The 18118-nt window shown below is 40.6% G+C and overlaps 2 protein-coding genes across 3 annotated transcripts; both read left to right on the forward strand.

Moving 5' to 3' along the window:
• Positions 1-892: 892 nt before the first annotated feature.
• On the forward strand, positions 893-10091 carry tfdp1a (transcription factor Dp-1, a). Of its 2 annotated transcripts, none has more exons than XM_071539256.1 (12): positions 893-968; positions 3147-3232; positions 3507-3573; positions 3810-3931; positions 4530-4651; positions 4820-4985; positions 6605-6751; positions 6894-6962; positions 7279-7430; positions 8144-8310; positions 8585-8663; positions 8836-10091. In XM_071539256.1, the coding sequence occupies exons 2-12, from the start codon at positions 3221-3223 to the stop codon at positions 8972-8974; spliced, it is 1242 nt and encodes a 413-aa protein (XP_071395357.1). In that variant the 5' UTR covers positions 893-968; positions 3147-3220; the 3' UTR covers positions 8975-10091. The 2 variants fall into 2 exon arrangements, with proteins under 2 accessions (XP_071395357.1, XP_071395356.1); XM_071539255.1 differs by lacking the exon at positions 893-968 and adding an exon at positions 2220-2286.
• Positions 10092-13237: 3146 nt separating this feature from the next.
• LOC139660962 (rhodopsin kinase GRK1-like) lies at positions 13238-17831 on the forward strand. The gene is made up of 7 exons (XM_071539260.1): positions 13238-13936; positions 15372-15499; positions 16463-16620; positions 16709-16792; positions 16896-17020; positions 17137-17338; positions 17542-17831. The coding sequence occupies exons 1-7, from the start codon at positions 13238-13240 to the stop codon at positions 17829-17831; spliced, it is 1686 nt and encodes a 561-aa protein (XP_071395361.1).
• The last annotated feature ends 287 nt before the right edge of the window (positions 17832-18118 follow it).

The raw sequence follows: 18118 nt of genomic DNA on the forward strand, positions 1-18118 counted from the left end.
CTCATGAGGGCAAGTAGGTCTACAGGATACCACCATCTCATGGCCTACTCAGTGTTCAGTAGAAATAGCCAAAAACACCCACAATTCATTCTTTTTTTCACTCTGCAGATAAACAAAAAGAGGAAAACTAAAAACATTTCTATATTCTTATTTTATTTTAGTTAATTTTACAAGTAGACAAGATAGTTTTAGTTCAGTTTTAGTTCAGAAAGAAGTTTCAGAAAGTCTAGTTATTTTTATTTCAGTTTATGACTGTTTTTTAACACCTACTTTTTCTTAGTTTTAGTTTAGTATAATAACCTTGGTTGACCTATAGATATCAGATGTGCTCACAGTAGAAGAAAACATAAGTTTACCAATTAAAGTGGACCACCTAAAGGCAAATAGTTTTGAAAGAATAAGCTTATCATCTTTGGACAAAAATGTCTTCTTGGACATTAGTTTTGTGTGTGTGTGTGTGTGTGTGTGTGTGTGTGTGTGTGTCAGAGTACAACAGAGCAAACTCCTTGTCTTTTCAGAGGTTGATACCTAGCTTTGCAACCAGTCAGAGAAAGGTCCAGTAACATGACAGGTGGCATGTCAGTGTATTAACAAGTCTGGTCAGGAACAAGTTTGTCACTAATTTCATCATTTTCTTTCTTTACTTTCTTTCTATCTATCATTATTCTATTTTACATGTATATTATATTTATTATTATTTTGTTTTAATTTTTCAGCAAGGTCCTAAATATTACTAACCAATGGCAGACCTTGGCCCAGAAGCTCTGAACGCTCCAGCCAACCAGACCGAGCTCTGGGCGTGGTCTTTTCTGACCGGTTTGCCTTCGTCACGTCGATGCTGTCCAATCGCATGTCGCTAATGCTAGACACCGCCAAGATCAGATTGTGAGAAGCACCACTACAGCCAGGCTAGCAGAGAGTGGATTGAAAAGGCTAACAAACAATTAGCTAACTTGTGAACCGCACCGGTAAGCCGCCTTCACCGAGCTGTAGCAAAATAGCTGCACTATAAAACAGAAAGTTATTGACCTTAGTTAACATATTCAAAACAGAGACTTCACTTTTGTAAAAAAAAATGTTTTGAAGCTTTTTAAAATATATGGTTAGCTGACAAGCAGCTAACCGCGCTAATGTTACCGCTAGGTCCTGGCAGTGTTGTCGATGACAGCTGTGGATTAGCCAGCCAGCTAGCTAGCTAGCTAGCTAGCTAACGTCACTTGGCTAACACCGCGCCGTTAGTGCTTTCTCATCCGTTACCTAGTACATTTTTTAGCCATAATAGTGCGTTAGCTCGTTGCTAAATAGCCAGTTATCATAGCTAAGTAGCAATGAAATAGTCGTCGCCTGTACATTATGAGTTAGCGTAGTTTCTGGCAAATTGCTTTTAGCCATATAACGTTAACGGAGTCGTTTGCAGGCTTTCAGTGCAGTACCTACTAACGTTAACGTTAAATACATTACGTTAACGTAGCTAGCCTACTATGTATGCTCTTTACAGTGCTTTTTCAAACGTTAATGTCGGGTAACTTGGGTAATACAAATGAAGCAAAGTTTTTAACTAACCTATCGTAATCCCAACTTTAACCTAGCCAAGTTAGCGAATGTAATATTTTACTAATGTTGGTTGTCAAATAAACCAATTGGGTAGGTAGCTGAACCGTACAGAAGAATAACGTAATAACGTAATTTACCTTTTTAAGGGTTTCTGGCAAAGTATGGATATCCAGCTGACTGCCACTAATATGACTGCGAATATGTGGCATTCATTAACATTGGGACAACTAGTATCTGTAAATTAGAGGTCCGTAATTGCTAATTAAGCAGAATAAAACATAATCTCTGTATCAGAAGGCAGTAGTTCACATGTTGTGGTGAATTATTTTAAGTGTCAATTTTAAACGAATCGGGGCCCGTATAATCTGATTAAAAGAAATGGGTAGTTACTAATTGGTTGGTAATTTTACTTAACCTATTTACTAATTGAGCGATTCGTCTTTCTTGGTTTGAAAAGGATCCCTCTTTACATACCATACTAAACCAGCAGGCAAAACATGGCTTGATGGTGAACGCCAACGAGCAGAAACTTAACACTAAGGCAGAAAGTTGGTTAATCACTTAACATTGACAGAGTATTTGACTATTACCCTGGATTTAGTGAATTGATTAGAAAGTAGTTCGACATTGCCTAGTTTTGTTTCCTGTTTGGCGGTAGGGATTTAGACCTCCTCTTCCTCCATTCTCAAATGCCAACAAAAACAGCCGTCGAAGAAGCAAGAGAGTGCACTCGTAAGTGCACAGAAACAGAATATTAACTTTACTTTTCGTGCAAATGCACGCATGCTTTTGAAACGTCAACTCAAATTCAAAGTTTGGCTGGAATATGGAATAGGGAATCAATACTTGCTAAATTATATCCGAATCCTTTCAAAACGTGTAGAAGCTAGCTAACTAGCTAGCTAACGTCAGCAACCTTAACCTAACTGTTAGCAGTAGCAAGCTGAATTCAACAAAAGCTTGTTCATTGCCATCGGCTTGCGATACGGATGCCGTTACTACCACATGCAACCTTAATGCCTTTACAGATATTATACTATCATTTTAATCACAACAATATTTTTTGTGATGGTATGCTAAAGTTAGCATGTTAGCGTTGACCTGTAGCAGAAGTTCGACGATGCCTCTCCTCCGGACGTGGTCAATACCTGAAGTAGGCCTTATGCACAGTTAGCATAGTAAAAGTTGTGAGCATCTTGGGAGGATTTAACTTGTTTTCGATGTACACAAAGCCCATTGAAATGAACTCAAAGTTTAATACAATCGCGATTGGTCTTCAATGTACACATTTTCCCGTCATTTTGGTCTTGTTTGGAGAATAGCCGGCTAGTCAGGCTAGCGTTAGTGGTGTAGCTTTGTACAATGTGTTGGCTGCAACCAGATCAGATGGGCCTTACTTCAGAAATAAGTTGTTCAGTGTTTAACATAATTTCGTATTAAAATTGTGTTAATGTTAATTTACTCTTAGTAGAATAATACTTTTTGTCTGAAAATTCTTTAAAATTAAAAAAAAAGTAGTCTAACATTCTGTTTGGGTGCAACTGTGAGAAATACTGTCACTATTTAATGTTGTTCCCTCTTTTTTCTTTCAGGGGTCTGATTAGTGACAAATAGAGGAAGATTTTCTTTTCAGCCTGAAGCTTTACTTCCCCGGTCCTTTGGGATCATGGCTAAAGATGTAAGTAACTACAGACACTTGGACAACTTGAGGCCAATGTTTTCACCAAAATGCATTGTTTGGTTTATATGCTATCCTAGAGGCAGTGTAGCAAATGGTCATGTGGGGATATCTGCATTTTGTTCCTAAAACTTGAAGACAACAGAGGACACCCTGTAACCTCAGCTTTCCTCTTCTGCGCTCTTTTTGTTTTGTTAAAAGTCAGTGCATTTTAAGTTCAAGAGCAAGATGGTGTGACTTTGGTAGAGCACCTATTGTGTTTCTTCCTCCACAGGCTGGTCTGATTGAAACTAATGGAGAGCTGAAGGTTTTCATCGATCAGAATCTGAGCCCTAGTAAAGGTAAAAGTTATTACTAAACATTTATCTATCTGCAGCTATGTGCACAGGGCTCCTAGATTCACTTAACTTTTTCACATACTTTAATTTAGTACCAATCACAAAGACAATATTATTTTGTTCTAGCTCTAATCTTAAAGTGTAGGCCTATGTGGTTGCAGCTGGACAACAGGGGGCAATGGAGCTTCAGTCAAGAGCTCTAGTCTCATTATCTGGTCTTCTCTTATGCCTTCTATCAGGTGTCCTGTCTTTGGTTACTGTTCAGCCTACGGCTGTTCCTGTGGCCAAACAGCTACTGCCCAAAACCCTTGGGCCGTCCAACGTGAACATCGCTCCACACATGCAACACGTGCCACACATGGTGAGTGATGTTCCACACAGCTACCAAACCAGTACAGCATTCAAATGTCAGAATTTCTCTGCTGTCACAAGCACATTTAGTCAGATAGTTTAGAACCTCCCTGTCTGGCTGTCTGAACATCTGTTATTCACAGCTACACGACTGGAAAGAAGTATACATCTGCTTGCTGAGTTTCTCCTCTGTGTGCCTTAGTGTTGTGTAAGCCCCCAATTATCATTGTGAGGTGACCGGGTGGAGGGTGGGTGGGAGCAGTTGATCCTAAGCTTATCAACTCTAGAGTCAGCAGGATTACTCCCATCATCCAATTATATACATGGAATATATACATAACGGAAATCAGCTTAGGTATCACCTGAGTGAAGGAATACCAGGAATACTCTTACATTACCATCTAAATTCCACCTGCTAGCTCAGTGCGTAGTTCCAGGAAAAAATAAACCCAAGTTGCTATATCACAGACCAGCACCTATTTTTGGTTGAGAACCAGGTGGGATGCTCATTTTGTTATGCATGGAGCCTCTCAATAATAGAGGCAATGTTGAGTATGATTTAAGTGTTTGGGTTTTTCTTTTCTCTCCTCTTGCTCCCTCCTGTATAGGTGATTGGGACACCTCAGAGACCTACTGTTTCCAATACCATACTGGTAAACAGTCCACATACACCCAGTTCCCAGTTCCTAACTCAGAGCCAACCACCAGATGCCTCTCCATGGTCATCAGGGTGAGTCTTCAAAAGGTCCTAACCCTTATATGCTTGGAACATCATTTTAGTGTTCTGTGGAAATGCGGTTAAAGTGTCATGTTTTGTTATATTTGGAGATTTTGATAAGAATGATCATTGTAGTTGATGTGAGAACCCAATGGTGTGAGGGATCTCCTCTGTCTACAGGAAGCGTGGTAAGAAAGGGGAAAAGAACGGGAAGGGCTTGAGGCATTTCTCCATGAAGGTGTGCGAAAAAGTGCAGAAGAAAGGAGTCACCACCTACAATGAAGTGGCAGATGAACTGGTGGCAGAATTCAGCTCTACAGACAACCACATGTCACCCAATGACTCAGTGAGTGCTGCAGCCAAACAAAAGAACTTGAACATGACATTTTCTCAGGATGATGCAAACCTACATACCAAAGAACAGGATTGTTTGAAAAATTGTCAGAATTCCTTGTATTCACACTGTGGCGTCATTATTTTCTTTACCTCATACTTGGGTGGGGAAACACCATCCACAAGACTGAAGTAGATGTAAACAATCAGAGACTCAACTGGTCTTTGGACATAAAAATGAAAATATACACAAAATATCCTTTAATTTTGTGTTGATGAGAAGAGTTGCAGGCCAAAGTATCAAAGGCTACAGTGACTGGATTTGAGGGCTAATCCCTGATATTGAAGCTAAGACGTGCATGGTACCGGACATTATGTCATGGTGGCATCTGTCTGCATGTGTGCAGACGCATTCTTCTGAACACAATAACTCAAGAACAATACATGATAGAAACTTCATATTTACACCACAGGAACCCCCTACAGTGTAGAGGATCTGATTAGATTTTGCTGTACTGTGCTGCATGATTTTGCACATTGAAGATTTCTTGAAAGGGGAATTCCACCCATTTTAAGAATTCATATTTGTTTTTCCTGTGCTCAGGACAGTTAATACTAGTGAATATACTCTACTCTTCCCTAAAGCTAGAAACTGGAGAACTCACCCTTGAATTTGTGATGTCACTGGGGTGTAAAATCTGGCACTGCTTCATAGACAGTGAATGGGGCACAGTCTCTGTTGACCCATAAGAAGTTCTTGCACCCAAATGAATTTTAAATTCTGATCCATACCTGTTAGCAATGCTAGAATTTAAACTTCATTTTGGTGTGACAACTGAACTCACCATCTTGCGGCTGCACAGAGTCAGTGTCCCATTCATTGTCTATGGAGCAGCCACTGATTTTACATCTCAGTGACATCACAAATTCAAGTGTTCTGGGGACGTCCTGGTGGCTCAGTGGTCTAAGGCACATACCATGTAACCGTCACAAATGCTATGACGTCCTGGGTCCGAATCTGGCCTGGGACATTTGTCGCATGTCCTGTCCCTCTCTCAACTGTGCTGTCCAATAATAAAACAAGCAGAAAAGCCATAAAAAATAATCTTAAAAAACCCAAATCAAATGTCTCAGATTTTTAGCTGTAGGAAAGAGTGGTGCAAGATCACAAACACTAACTGTCCTGCGACACATAAATAACATGAGTTCTTAAAATGGGTGTCATTTCTCTTTTACTACTTTAGGATACGGAGTTCATATTAATACCACCTGTATCAAGAAAAACATGTTGACATACACATTTGCTAATTCATGCTTTAATTCACTTAATGACCTCATTAGTCTAACTGGTTATGTTTAATATATCATGGTGATTATATCGGGACATTAGGCAGCTCAAATGGCTCTTGTTTCTTTAAGTAATTGGAAGTAATTAGTGTAGATTATAGCTTGGCACATAAGCTTCCTCCCTCATTTTATTTATACACACTTTTTAATAAAACGTTTCAAAGGTTTTTTTTATCTCTACTTATGGATTGCATTACATTGCACTTAGTTGCACAAGCATCTTCTTGCCACGTAGAAATTTGTGTTGACTAAAATTTCTCACCTGCTCATGTCATTCCATTTTAGCATGTGTATGACCAGAAGAACATTCGGAGGCGTGTGTACGATGCACTTAATGTGCTCATGGCCATGAACATTATCTCTAAAGAGAAGAAAGAAATCAAATGGATTGGCCTGCCCACCAACTCCGCACAGGAGTGCCAAAACCTAGAGGTACGGACACGGCACATCGAACTAATAAGTGAAAATCATTCTCACATCAGCCTGCCCTAGGTCTGTCTTCCCTCTGCCTCTTTTCTATTTTATGACTCTTAATCACACATGAGTCTTCTATTCTGTCCTATATCAACTGCAGGTGGAGAGACAAAGGCGGCTGGAGAGAATTAAGCAGAAACAGTCACAGCTTCAGGAGCTCATATTGCAGGTGGGAATAAATCAAATGTGCCACATGTCCATCAGGATGCAGATTTACTCAAAGAGCTTTTCTGTGTCGCTGTCTGCTTAAAAGCTGAAGTTTATTTCAGAATGGATTACCCAGTTAACAGTGAAAATATATACATGAACTCTCACTGTCCCACAAGGGATATTTTCCTGTGTAACTTTTAAAGAGATTTTTCCTTATGAAGCACATGACCACATTACATCCTGCTGCCATGCTTAATCTGCTTCTTAAAATATATCTAGTTTTGCCCAGTTTGTAATAATGCTAATGGTTCTCTACCTTCAATGCTATTTTACAGCAAATAGCCTTTAAGAACCTGGTGCAGCGGAACAGACAGACAGAGCAGCAGACAAACAGACCTCCACCTCCCAACTCTGTCATCCACCTTCCCTTCATTATTGTCAACACCAGCAAGAAGACGGTCATCGACTGTAGCATCTCCAATGACAAGTACGTGTTTGTATTTGCCTAGTTATGTGAGTCTGCAAATTTTGGTGTAACAGCTTCAGATCCATGTAATTATTTACACACACACCCCCATCCGTTTATGCATATTAACATAAAAAAGTATTTGCCATAACAAGTGTTGTCCACCACTTAGCAGTGCTACGCATTGGTTTGAAAGCAGCGGGGCAGCAGTCATGTCTGCAGTCTCGAATTGCTTTAAACTGAGGACTGAAAAAAGCTAATTGTAATGTTTGCAATGCAAGTTTTTGAGGGGTTGCTGCAGCAGAGCTAATTACAATACTCCTAATTTAATCAGGCACTTGAAGAAACACCATTCGAAGGAGTACAATGAATTCTCACAGGTAGTAGCTTAGAAAAAGTCTGCAAACGATGCACTGAGTAAATGAGATAAATTACCTCAACAGCAAAAAAGCTAAAAAGAAATGCAAGGAGCATTTGGAGACACGTTATACCCAATCGACACTATTCTTCAGATAATAACAAGGTATCAGAACACTTCTTGGATATCTAGAAAGATATAACCGCATACAGTTTCACTAGACATTTGGAGTTCAGATGTCTGTCCCATGTCACTGCTGAGTTTGACCGCACACTGGATTAATTTGAGCTTTAATGTATTGGAGACAAAAAATTACTCTGTTGCGTTAAATTACTGATAATCCACCCCTTTATCTCTTTCTTCCTCCCATCCGCAGGTTTGAGTACTTGTTCAACTTTGACAGCATGTTTGAGATCCACGATGATATTGAGGTGCTGAAACGTATGGGCATGGCCTGTGGTTTGGAGGTTGGAAAATGTTCTCCAGAGGATCTGAAGATGGCGCGCAGCCTGGTGCCCAAAGCCCTGGAGCCCTACGTCACAGGTCAGAGCCAGGGCCAGGTTATACCATCGTGGATTTACTGTCTTCTGAATCGTGGCATGATTGTGCCACACTGTCTTCACGGGCTTGTCATTTAGCATGTAGAATTGATAATTGAAACTCATTTTCACTTGGCTTCCATGTGAAAACAAGCTGGAAAATTTCCTGTTTTGCTGATGTGGCTGAATTTTGATAGGTCTGCACAAACAACAAGAATGATGAATTCAGGAATCGCAGGTCTATAACTTTATGTGAATGCTTGTTTCTCTTTATTCAGAGATGGCAAAGGGTCCCATCAGTAATGTCTACATCACTGGAGGATCGTCTGCTAATGGAGCGCGTTATCCTGCGAGCAGGTGAGAGGCCTTGAATGTAATGCAACCTATGAAATGTGAGAGGAAGCAGGACATGAAATTCTCATTTAATTTTATCTCATTATGCTCACCCTTTCCCTCAATATCACTTTCTCCCCTCCATTTACCATCCTCTGTAACTAAATTTAAAAAATCACCATTCCTCTCCTTGCAGTGATAGTGGCGCTGATGGTACCATGGCCTCCAGCTCCAACGACTCTCACTACAGTGGGTCTCGTGTGGAGACTCCAGTGTCTTACATGGGGGACGACGACGATGAGGATGACTACGATGAAAATGACGACGAAGACTAACCTGCCTCTCTCCGCCTCGCCTCTCCAACAAGCACAGTCCTTCAAACCACCGTCACCATGGGATTTTAGTCCCCTTTCGTGTGTGCTCCTTCAACCCTGTCCCCTCTCTTCCCCCTCCCTGTACTTCTCTCAGTCTGGCTTTCTCAGGGGTGTAGATGAATGGAGAGTGACAGAGGTGTGTGTCGCACCCTCGCCTTTTCCGCTCCTGAATCACATGTGCATCTGCACCACAGCTCTGGGGGAACTGTAGTCTATGGCCTGGGCACCATGCTGAAGTCTTTGTATGTCTAATCCACTTCTCAATAAGCCATCCCACTGAAAAATAAAGCAAAAACCCTCTGTACAACCCACTGCTGTTGGAGAATGTATAGTGTACTGCGTGTGAAATAGTTATCCCTATTATGTTACGATTACATTTGGCTGACCTTATGATGATCCGATGTTCCAAGATGGCCAAAGTGTCTGCTTTGACATGCTGTGTCAGTGCAACTCCATGGATCCAGAATGACCATGGCATCCCAGGATGGGGCTCCATCAAATGTGTTGATGCTTTTTGTTTTGTGTTTTGGACTATAATTTGAAACATTTTCTTATCCCCCACTGTGTTGGGCTGGCTTCCTTCTGTTCTGTAGGCAGCTGCTTTCCTGATCTTGTTTGCTTGTTTATTTTTGTTTTCTATTCTGGAGTTGAGGACTTCTCTGTCACCGCCCTGTCACACCTTGGTAGTGTTTACATAAGAATGGCACCAGCAAGGTAAAGACCTCCATAACCCAGGCTCCCTATAGGAAAATAAGCTTTGTTTGTTAATTACGTATATGGATCCTATGATGATTGTAGCTTATAGTATCCTGTAGAGGCCAGTGGTAAAGGTAGACCTGAAAATTATTGATGTATGAAATATGTGGTTGTATAGGTCTTTATGTACTCCCTTCAAAGATCTCCTTTTTAAAACTGAGCAACACATGTACTGACTCTTACAAATACCTTTTTCTGTAATCTAATATAAGTTTGCAAATTAAATATAGATTGTTTTAATAAGTTTGTATCCACAAATTTTGTGAGTTTGTTGCAAAATTTTACAATTAGAGGATCGACTATTGTCATGATTTGGATTTTGGACCTCATCCAAATTTTATATTTATTTTGTAATAACTTGTTTCTTTTTTTTTACTTTAACTTTTATTGGTTTTTCCAACAAATAAAAAAAAAAGGAAACGGCATATTTCACTTACATATCAACACAGATACCTGTACAAGGTGAAACAAAATATAAGAAACAATAAAAAAAAAGTAAAAATTAAAATAACAAAATAAAAATAAATAAATTAGAGGGATTATGTGTAGCTTAGTGAGATGAGGGTCTAGCGGATAAACAAAAAATAAAGTATAGTTCAAGCCATCTATCCAATAGAGTAGTAAACAAAGGAAACATGGACCGTTTATGTTGCTACGGGAGTATGTCTCAATATTCTGGTAAAGGTAGATATTTTACGAACGATGTCCATTATGACCTTCCACAATTGCTGTTCCTCATTATAATTTTCAGAAAGATTAGATGCAGCTCCCTCCATGGAAATCGTCTCTAGGAATGTTTGAAGCCACAGTCCCTCTTTCAGCTGATCTACGTCCTTCCAGTTCGTTGCTATCAGTTTTTTAGCTGTCATGCATCCGGTTGTTAAAATTTGTTTGTTGCATTTGGACCAGGTTCCTTCAACAGTGTAATTCAAAAGGCACATTACTGGATCACAATGAACAGTATAGCCAATGATCTTTCCCAGAGATTGCATAACATTTTCCCAGAAGGTTTTTACTTTAGTGCAAGCCCATACCATATGATAAAAAGTGCTTTTATCTTGTTTGCAGTGCCAACAAAGATCAGAGTCGGATACACCAATCCTATGCAATCGAACAGGGGTGAAATATGTACTATGTACAAAGTTATAATTGATCATTTTGTTCTTCACCGATTTGGATACTTTGTGAAGTGTTTTCCAGACATGATCCCAGTCTTCAGTTTCCAAGGATATACCTAAGTCGGTTTCCCAATTTCTTCTGCATTCCAATTTTTTCCTGATGTTTTGTTCATCAATTTGTATAATTTCGATGCAATTTTGTCCTTCTGTTTGACAATTAATTCTAGTTTAAACTCAGTTTATGTCAACCTGGGTATGATTACAGCTTCCCATAAATTTCTGGTCAATTGTGATCTTATTTGCATATATTTTAAAAAGTCTTTATTTTCAATACCATATGCAGCTTTAAGCTGAACAAAAGTTCTCAATTTACTGTCATGTAGATTTCTCATATCATCTAAAGTTCTAATGCCCTTGGATTCCCAGTCATCGTTTCTAAGTGGCCTGCCATTCAACATTAACCTGTAGTTGTTCCATAATGGAACACTGGGAGAGTTATTAACCTTAAAATTGATCAGGTTCTGGAATATTTCACAATTGAGCAAGAAAACTGAATCAAAGGGTTATCAGTGTTCTTACATAAGGGACCATACCACAGCCCTTGCAATGAGACCTTATCTTTTAACATGTATAAAGCTTCCTGTTCTATGCTTTCCCACCTTGTGTCTCTTGAATTAAAGCCATTTCAAAGGATATCTAGAGTTAAATGCAATATAATACTTATACACATCCAGAAGGCCAAGGCCCCCCTTTTCCCTGTCTACATGTAAGTTATTATGGCTAACCCTAGGTGTCTTGTTATTCCATATGAATTCTCTGAATATTGTATCAACCTCTTTAAAAACTATTTATTTTACCCTGAATAGTTAGAGGGAGAAATTTCCATCTCTCATTGTCATCTTTGACATTATTTATGAGTTTTTTCAAATTACAAGGGGCAATATCATGTATATTGGTATGGTATTATTGTTAATTATCTGATTGATATTGTATTTTAAATTGTTTTATGTGTTATACATACACTTATGTACTCAGGTCTCTCTTGAAAATGAGATCTCGATCTCAAGGTGACTTACCTGATTAAATAAAGGTTTATATATTGGGTGTAATAACGTGGAGCTAATTGGAGCTGCTGGCAGGCCCAGATCCGTACCCGGTCCCTCATCTGGCCAAGGCGCTGAACGATCTGAAGAAGGAATAGCTCAGATCTTTAAGAGCCTAACTGAACTAGACTCCTACTCATTCCAGTGGTCCCCAACTGCTTTTTATTCTAGCAGTTTAATATGGACCAATTTAACCTATGAAGCTGCGTTAATGCAGTAAACTATCTGGTAGGGTAGAAAACCAGCAGTACTCTGGGTCCTGAGTACTGCTTTAGTCCATCAAAAAAGCCTTGGCCTAAGTATTTGGGTTTTTGAGATATCAAGAGTTGCTGACAGCTATTAATAATGATAAAACATTGATTACAACACACGAATAGTCAATTTATAAAGACTAAAAAAAAAATAAAAATTAGGAAATACATTCAAAAGATGCAGTAAACAAGTAAAATTTGCTTGCTGAATTTGCTTGCCCATGTTCCTCAGGCAGCAAGACCAAAGTTCCTGAAGCTGAGAACCATTTTTAAAATCACATGCACTACATTCTAGAGTTTTTCCAATTTCACAGCATAATTTAATATGTATACTTAAAATACGATTTTTCAAAGCAATGATTTTCAGCCCCATTGACTCAAGCCAGCAAGAAATGGCAAGAAATGCTAATTTATGTGTATATAAATGGTGAAAGCAACTCATTGTAATGATTGGATGGTCTGAAAGGCCTCCCAGGTAATGATAAATCATATAAGCTTCCTGAGCTGTCCCTTTAAAACTGATTTATCACAGTCTACATTAAGTAGTGTTTGACTGCCAACTGTGGTTTTGCTTTTGAGGTGCAGCTGCATGTGCTGTCTGTATTGTTCTGTCCCTGCTTGTGCTCTCACACTTTGTCTGGGGCATTAGGGTGTTAATGGATTAGTGAAAGGTGTTGACTCAGGCGTGTGTGTCTCTGTGTGTGTGTGTGTGTGTGTGTATGTATATGTCTGTGTGAAGGGAGGTAAAGCTCTCATCAGAGTGTGCTGAGATCTAGTCCAGACACCAGTCTCAGGTCTCCCATTTCTCTCGCATGCTCGCTCTGTATGCTCCGTCACTCCTCTGTAATCTCTGTTGCATCTTCTGGTCTTTCACCCTTGCTTTCTCCTTTTACCTCCTCGCCCCTGCACATTAGTTAGCAGTATTTATTGTCTCCCTCTATTTTTCTCTTTACAATGTTTTCCCTTTGAGCTGCCCAGCAGTAACCTGCCCTCAACATGGATATTGGAGGCCTGACCACAGTGGTAGCCAATTCTGCTTACATTAACGCTCGAGGGAGCATTGATGGCTCCAATCCAGCAGCTGCACGGGACAAGAAGTACCACTCTCGCCTCAAACTACCCCACATCACCGTGTGCGAGGACCTGAGGGAAACCCTGGACTTGGCCTTTGACGAAGTCTGTGTGGATCAGCCTATCGGCAAGCGCCTCTTCAGGGAATTCTTGGATGCAACTCCGGACTATAATGGGGCTTGCCGTCTTTGGAAGGACATCGAGGTCTATGACCTGGCGGAGGACTCTGACAGGGCGAAGAAGGCCTCAAAGATTGTCCAGCGCTACATGGACCCCGCTGCCAAGCACTACTGCCCCCACCTGCCTGAGGACATCATAGCTAAGGTGAAGGAAGGCCAGGAGGCAGCCGGGGACGGACTGTTTGCCGCGGCATTGGCCCAAACTCTGAATTTCCTCCGAGAGGCCCCCTATACTTTCTTCCTGGAGAGCATGTACCTGAAGAGGTTCCTGCAGTGGAAGTGGCTTGAGATGCAGCCCATGGATGCAGACTGGTTCCTAGACTTCCGTGTGCTAGGGAAAGGAGGGTTCGGGGAAGTGTCCGCCTGTCAAATGAAAGCCACAGGAAAACTATATGCTTGTAAGAAACTCAACAAGAAGCGGCTGAAGAAGAGGAAAGGCTTTGAGGTGAGAGAATAAATGGCAGTAATTTTCACTTAACTATGCTCCATCATTACTCAGTCGTCATGCCTCCACTGATGAGTCCTATGTGCCTTTAGCCTTAAACTTTAAGTCTCTACAAGCGTTGCTCCTTGGACCATTAGGCCACCGAAGTGGGTAGTTTGAATGATGACATTATGGTTTTAAGGGAGACTGCTGACACTGAGGTTGTTACGGTTTATAGCAGGTGTGCCCAAACCTTTTGACAAGCCAAGGACCAAAATGAAACGTGGATGGTGTTCCACAGGCACTGGGCATTGATTTAGAAATGTAGTATGTTGCAATTGGTTTCTGGTGTCTTATATTAAGATGGTCTTTGTCAGGGGTGGAGAGAGTACTAAAACATTCTACTCAAGTAGAGGTACTGTTACCTTGCTAAAAATCTACTTAAGTAAAAGTAAAAAGTAGCTCATTTAAAATGTACTCAATGTAAAAGTTAGAAATTACAAAATAGAGTGCACAAACAAAGCAAAGTAACATTACTCTTCTTTGTTGACTGGCGTTGACTGTGAATAGCTTCACGATTGGCCAATTTACAACTGTCCAGTTTGTGTTGCTTATGGAGAGCCACAGAATTTGTACTCTGTAATGGATGTGATTTAAAATGTAGATACAGTAAAAAAAGGAAAATTACTGACTTTAAAAAGTACAAGTACACAAGACAGCTACTCAATTACAGTAACTGGAGTAAATGTAATTAGTTACCTCCACCCTTGGTCTTTGTTAATATGCCTGAGCCAACTATGAGCAAGTTATCTCAAAATCACTTAAATAGGATTAAATCGGATCAAAATAGGCCAAATGAGAGATTTTTTTTTTTTACTCTCTGGAATTGTTTGGATGGTCAAAATTTGACATTTGTCCCTGGCCTTGGTTTACATAGCTTGCTACAACACAAGTATAGTATTGGACATTGTTGTGTTTCCCTGGATGAAAATGTTTTTTAGGTGACATTCAATCATCTTGATTAATAAAGTTGTTCCAGAGCAGGTGCCCTGGTGCCCTGCAACGAGCAGGCTGCGATGGTGCTAATCATCTTTGTCCCTGCCTCTGTCTCTTCTGGCCTTAGCCCCTGGTATTAAACACTGAGACAGGGATAGAGTGATTACTGGGAGCTTTAGTGAAAAGCCGTTCTGAATGGAACTGCTTGGCATGGTTATATCTTGCCCTTGACTTGTTTGGGGTCATTGTTTGAAAACTACTCTCACCTCTTAATAGTTTTTCAAAATGGAGAGGAGAAATAAGCAATTTAACACTATTACATCCATTTTTCATTAACCCAGTGGTAGAATGGAGCGTGTATGAGTTCCTCCTTCAACTAACCTTTAAATTTTTCTTTTCAAGATGGCCTTATTAGAAATGTAGTGTTCAAAATTGTGTCTCTCATGATTTTCTCCTGCAGGGGGCAATGGTGGAGAAGAGGATTCTTGCCAGGGTCCACAGCCGCTTCATTGTGTCACTGGCGTACGCCTTCCAGACAAAGGACGAACTTTGCCTGGTCATGACCATCATGAACGGAGGGGATCTCAAGTAACTTCACAGTCTGAAACATGCTCACGTCTCAAACATACACAAACATACACAGACGAGCTCCCAGAGGAGACAGTTGTAACACCTCTTCCCCCTGCTATTCTGGTTGTTTTATCTACAACCTTCAAAACTTGGCACACAATACCGATCACAAATTATCTTTTCAACATCTCCAATGCCAACAGAAGGTGTGCCGTGGTCTCAAAGACTGATGTAAGAGGCATGTTGCATTTCTCCCATAATGAGCTGTGACGCCAGCTGGAGCTAAATATGTCAATCACCCAAATGTGCTAAAATGGAGCCCGCACTGATAATTCCTAATTACAGTATAATTACAATGGAATGAATTAGACATAATAATATGCTCATTTGGGTGTTTTCAGCAGCTGAACCATGCTGCGTGTCTCTGTAAGCAAGCACATGGGCATGGCTACACATGTGGAGGAAACAGCGAGTCACCAGTCATATTCAGTATCTTCCAATAACATTCATGAGTGCAGATGTTCATTCAGAATCACAGTTGCTGAGGATATACACGGGACTACAGGCTTTAAACAAACATTTATTCACATTGACCACTTTGAACTCTCTGCGGGTTAGAAATTCATTTTGATGAGGCAACTTTCCAAATTTAACCCAATATAGTTAGTGTTAGGGTTAGGGTTAGTTATTAGTTAGTTAATATAGTTGAAAAAGCACATGCACATTCAGCAAAAAATGAAAAAAAAAAGTAATGTTTGCATAGCCAGGACACTAGGCATATACACAACTAATTACATGATTCTAGTTCGCTCCAGCCTGGAGAAATTAGCATATTATAACAGAAACCCATGTTACAACTGTCTCTCCTACATATTGGCAAGATGCATATGTATGGTATCGCACATGTATGTAGATTACAAATCATTTTAAACATGAGTGCAGACGTAACACGCCTGCTCTCTCTCTCCTGCTCTGCCTAAGGTACCACATCTACCTGGTGGATGAGAACAACCCGGGGTTCGACGAGCCCAGAGCCTGTTTCTACGCCGCTCAGATCATCCAGGGCTTGGAGCACCTCCACCAGAAAAGAATCATCTACAGAGATCTCAAACCAGAGAATGTGCTGCTAGATAATGAAGGTACCAATTTTGAGGCAAATACAGGCACATATATATCTGTCCATCCATAAATACTGGCTGATGAAGATATCTTTATGTCTTCGAACAGGGAATGTGCGTATATCTGACCTGGGTCTTGCTGTGGAGTTAAAAGAAGGCAAAACGATGACCAAAGGGTACGCTGGAACCCCAGGTGTGTCTCAACTGTACCAAATACTATCACATTTATAGGTGTAACGTCACCCATATCAGAGTTAATTCGATTTTTTGTCACTATTTGACTTTACTCCTTGCAGGCTACATGCCACCAGAGATGGTGAAAGGGGAGAAGTATGACACCTCAGTGGACTACTTCACCCTGGGAGTGACGCTGTTCGAGTTCATTGCTGCCAAGAACCCCTTCAGGGATCGAGGGGAGAAGGTTATTTGTCTTTTATCCAATCATGGGCTCAGAATGGGTAACTTAGTGAAATCAGTGAGTGGAATTGAGTCTAAGAGTCACATTTGAGCTCACTTTGCTCTTTGTCTTCTGTTCAGGTTGAACGTGACGAGATGAAAGAGCGAATCGTGAATCGGGTAGTGGTTTATCCAGAGAATTTCAGTGAGAATGCAAAGTCCCTCTGTGCTGGGCTGCTAGCCAAAGAAGTTGATAAGCGAATGGGTTTTAAGAATGACACCTGTGATGAGATCAGAGCGCACCCCTTCTTCAGTGACATCAACTGGAGGAAACTGAATGCAGGTACTTTATCTATGAACTTGAGATTTACATAGTCACGATTTAGTGCTGTGTCCCAAATAAATAAACCCAGTTATAATTCCTTTATTGCATTTTCTGCATGGCCTTCATAAATTTGTTAAATTAAGGCATCTGGCCCTGGTGATGATTTCAACCCTCCAACAGAGTTTGATGTAGTTTCTAACCCGTGCGTCTCACCTGTCCAGGTATCCTATCTCCTCCATTTGTTCCCGACCCCAAAGTGGTGTACGCTAAAAGTCTGGATGACGTCGGGGCCTTCTCCTCAGTGAAGGGGGTGGCCTTGGACGATCCCGACAAGGTCTTCTTTGATGAGTTTTCCTCAGGCAACATCGCCATCCCCTGGCAGGAGGAGATGATCGATATGGGCATCTATGGGGAGCTCAACGTGTGGGGTCCCGAAGGCACCATTCCTAACGACCTGCGGAGGGAGTCCATACTAGAGCAGCCCAAGTCATCAACCTGCTGCGTATCGTAGAATCGTGTCATTGAGACCCGTCCAACACACACCAAGTGTAGCCCTCCACAGTGTACAGACTCTCAGGTCTTTAGAACACACAGGATGGAAGAGTCCAACACTCAGGACAGACAGAAGTCTCCTCTGAACTTTTAATTATAGAATTACAACAATTTGATACTGGAAACAGAGACACACTTTCTTTGATCAGTGGGAACCGGACATGACAAGAACAACCTGGAGAAGACTTTAGCGGATAGGTTTAAGAGATGAAAAAATGAATATTCTTTACATCTTTGAATTCTGTG

Source organism: Centroberyx affinis, unplaced genomic scaffold (genome assembly GCF_046629955.1).
Source record: "Centroberyx affinis isolate AG114_WGS23_722 - 3 ecotype Tasmania unplaced genomic scaffold, CSIRO-AGI_Caff_v1 ptg003428l_1, whole genome shotgun sequence".
NCBI classification, from domain to species: Eukaryota; Metazoa; Chordata; class Actinopteri; order Beryciformes; family Berycidae; genus Centroberyx; species Centroberyx affinis.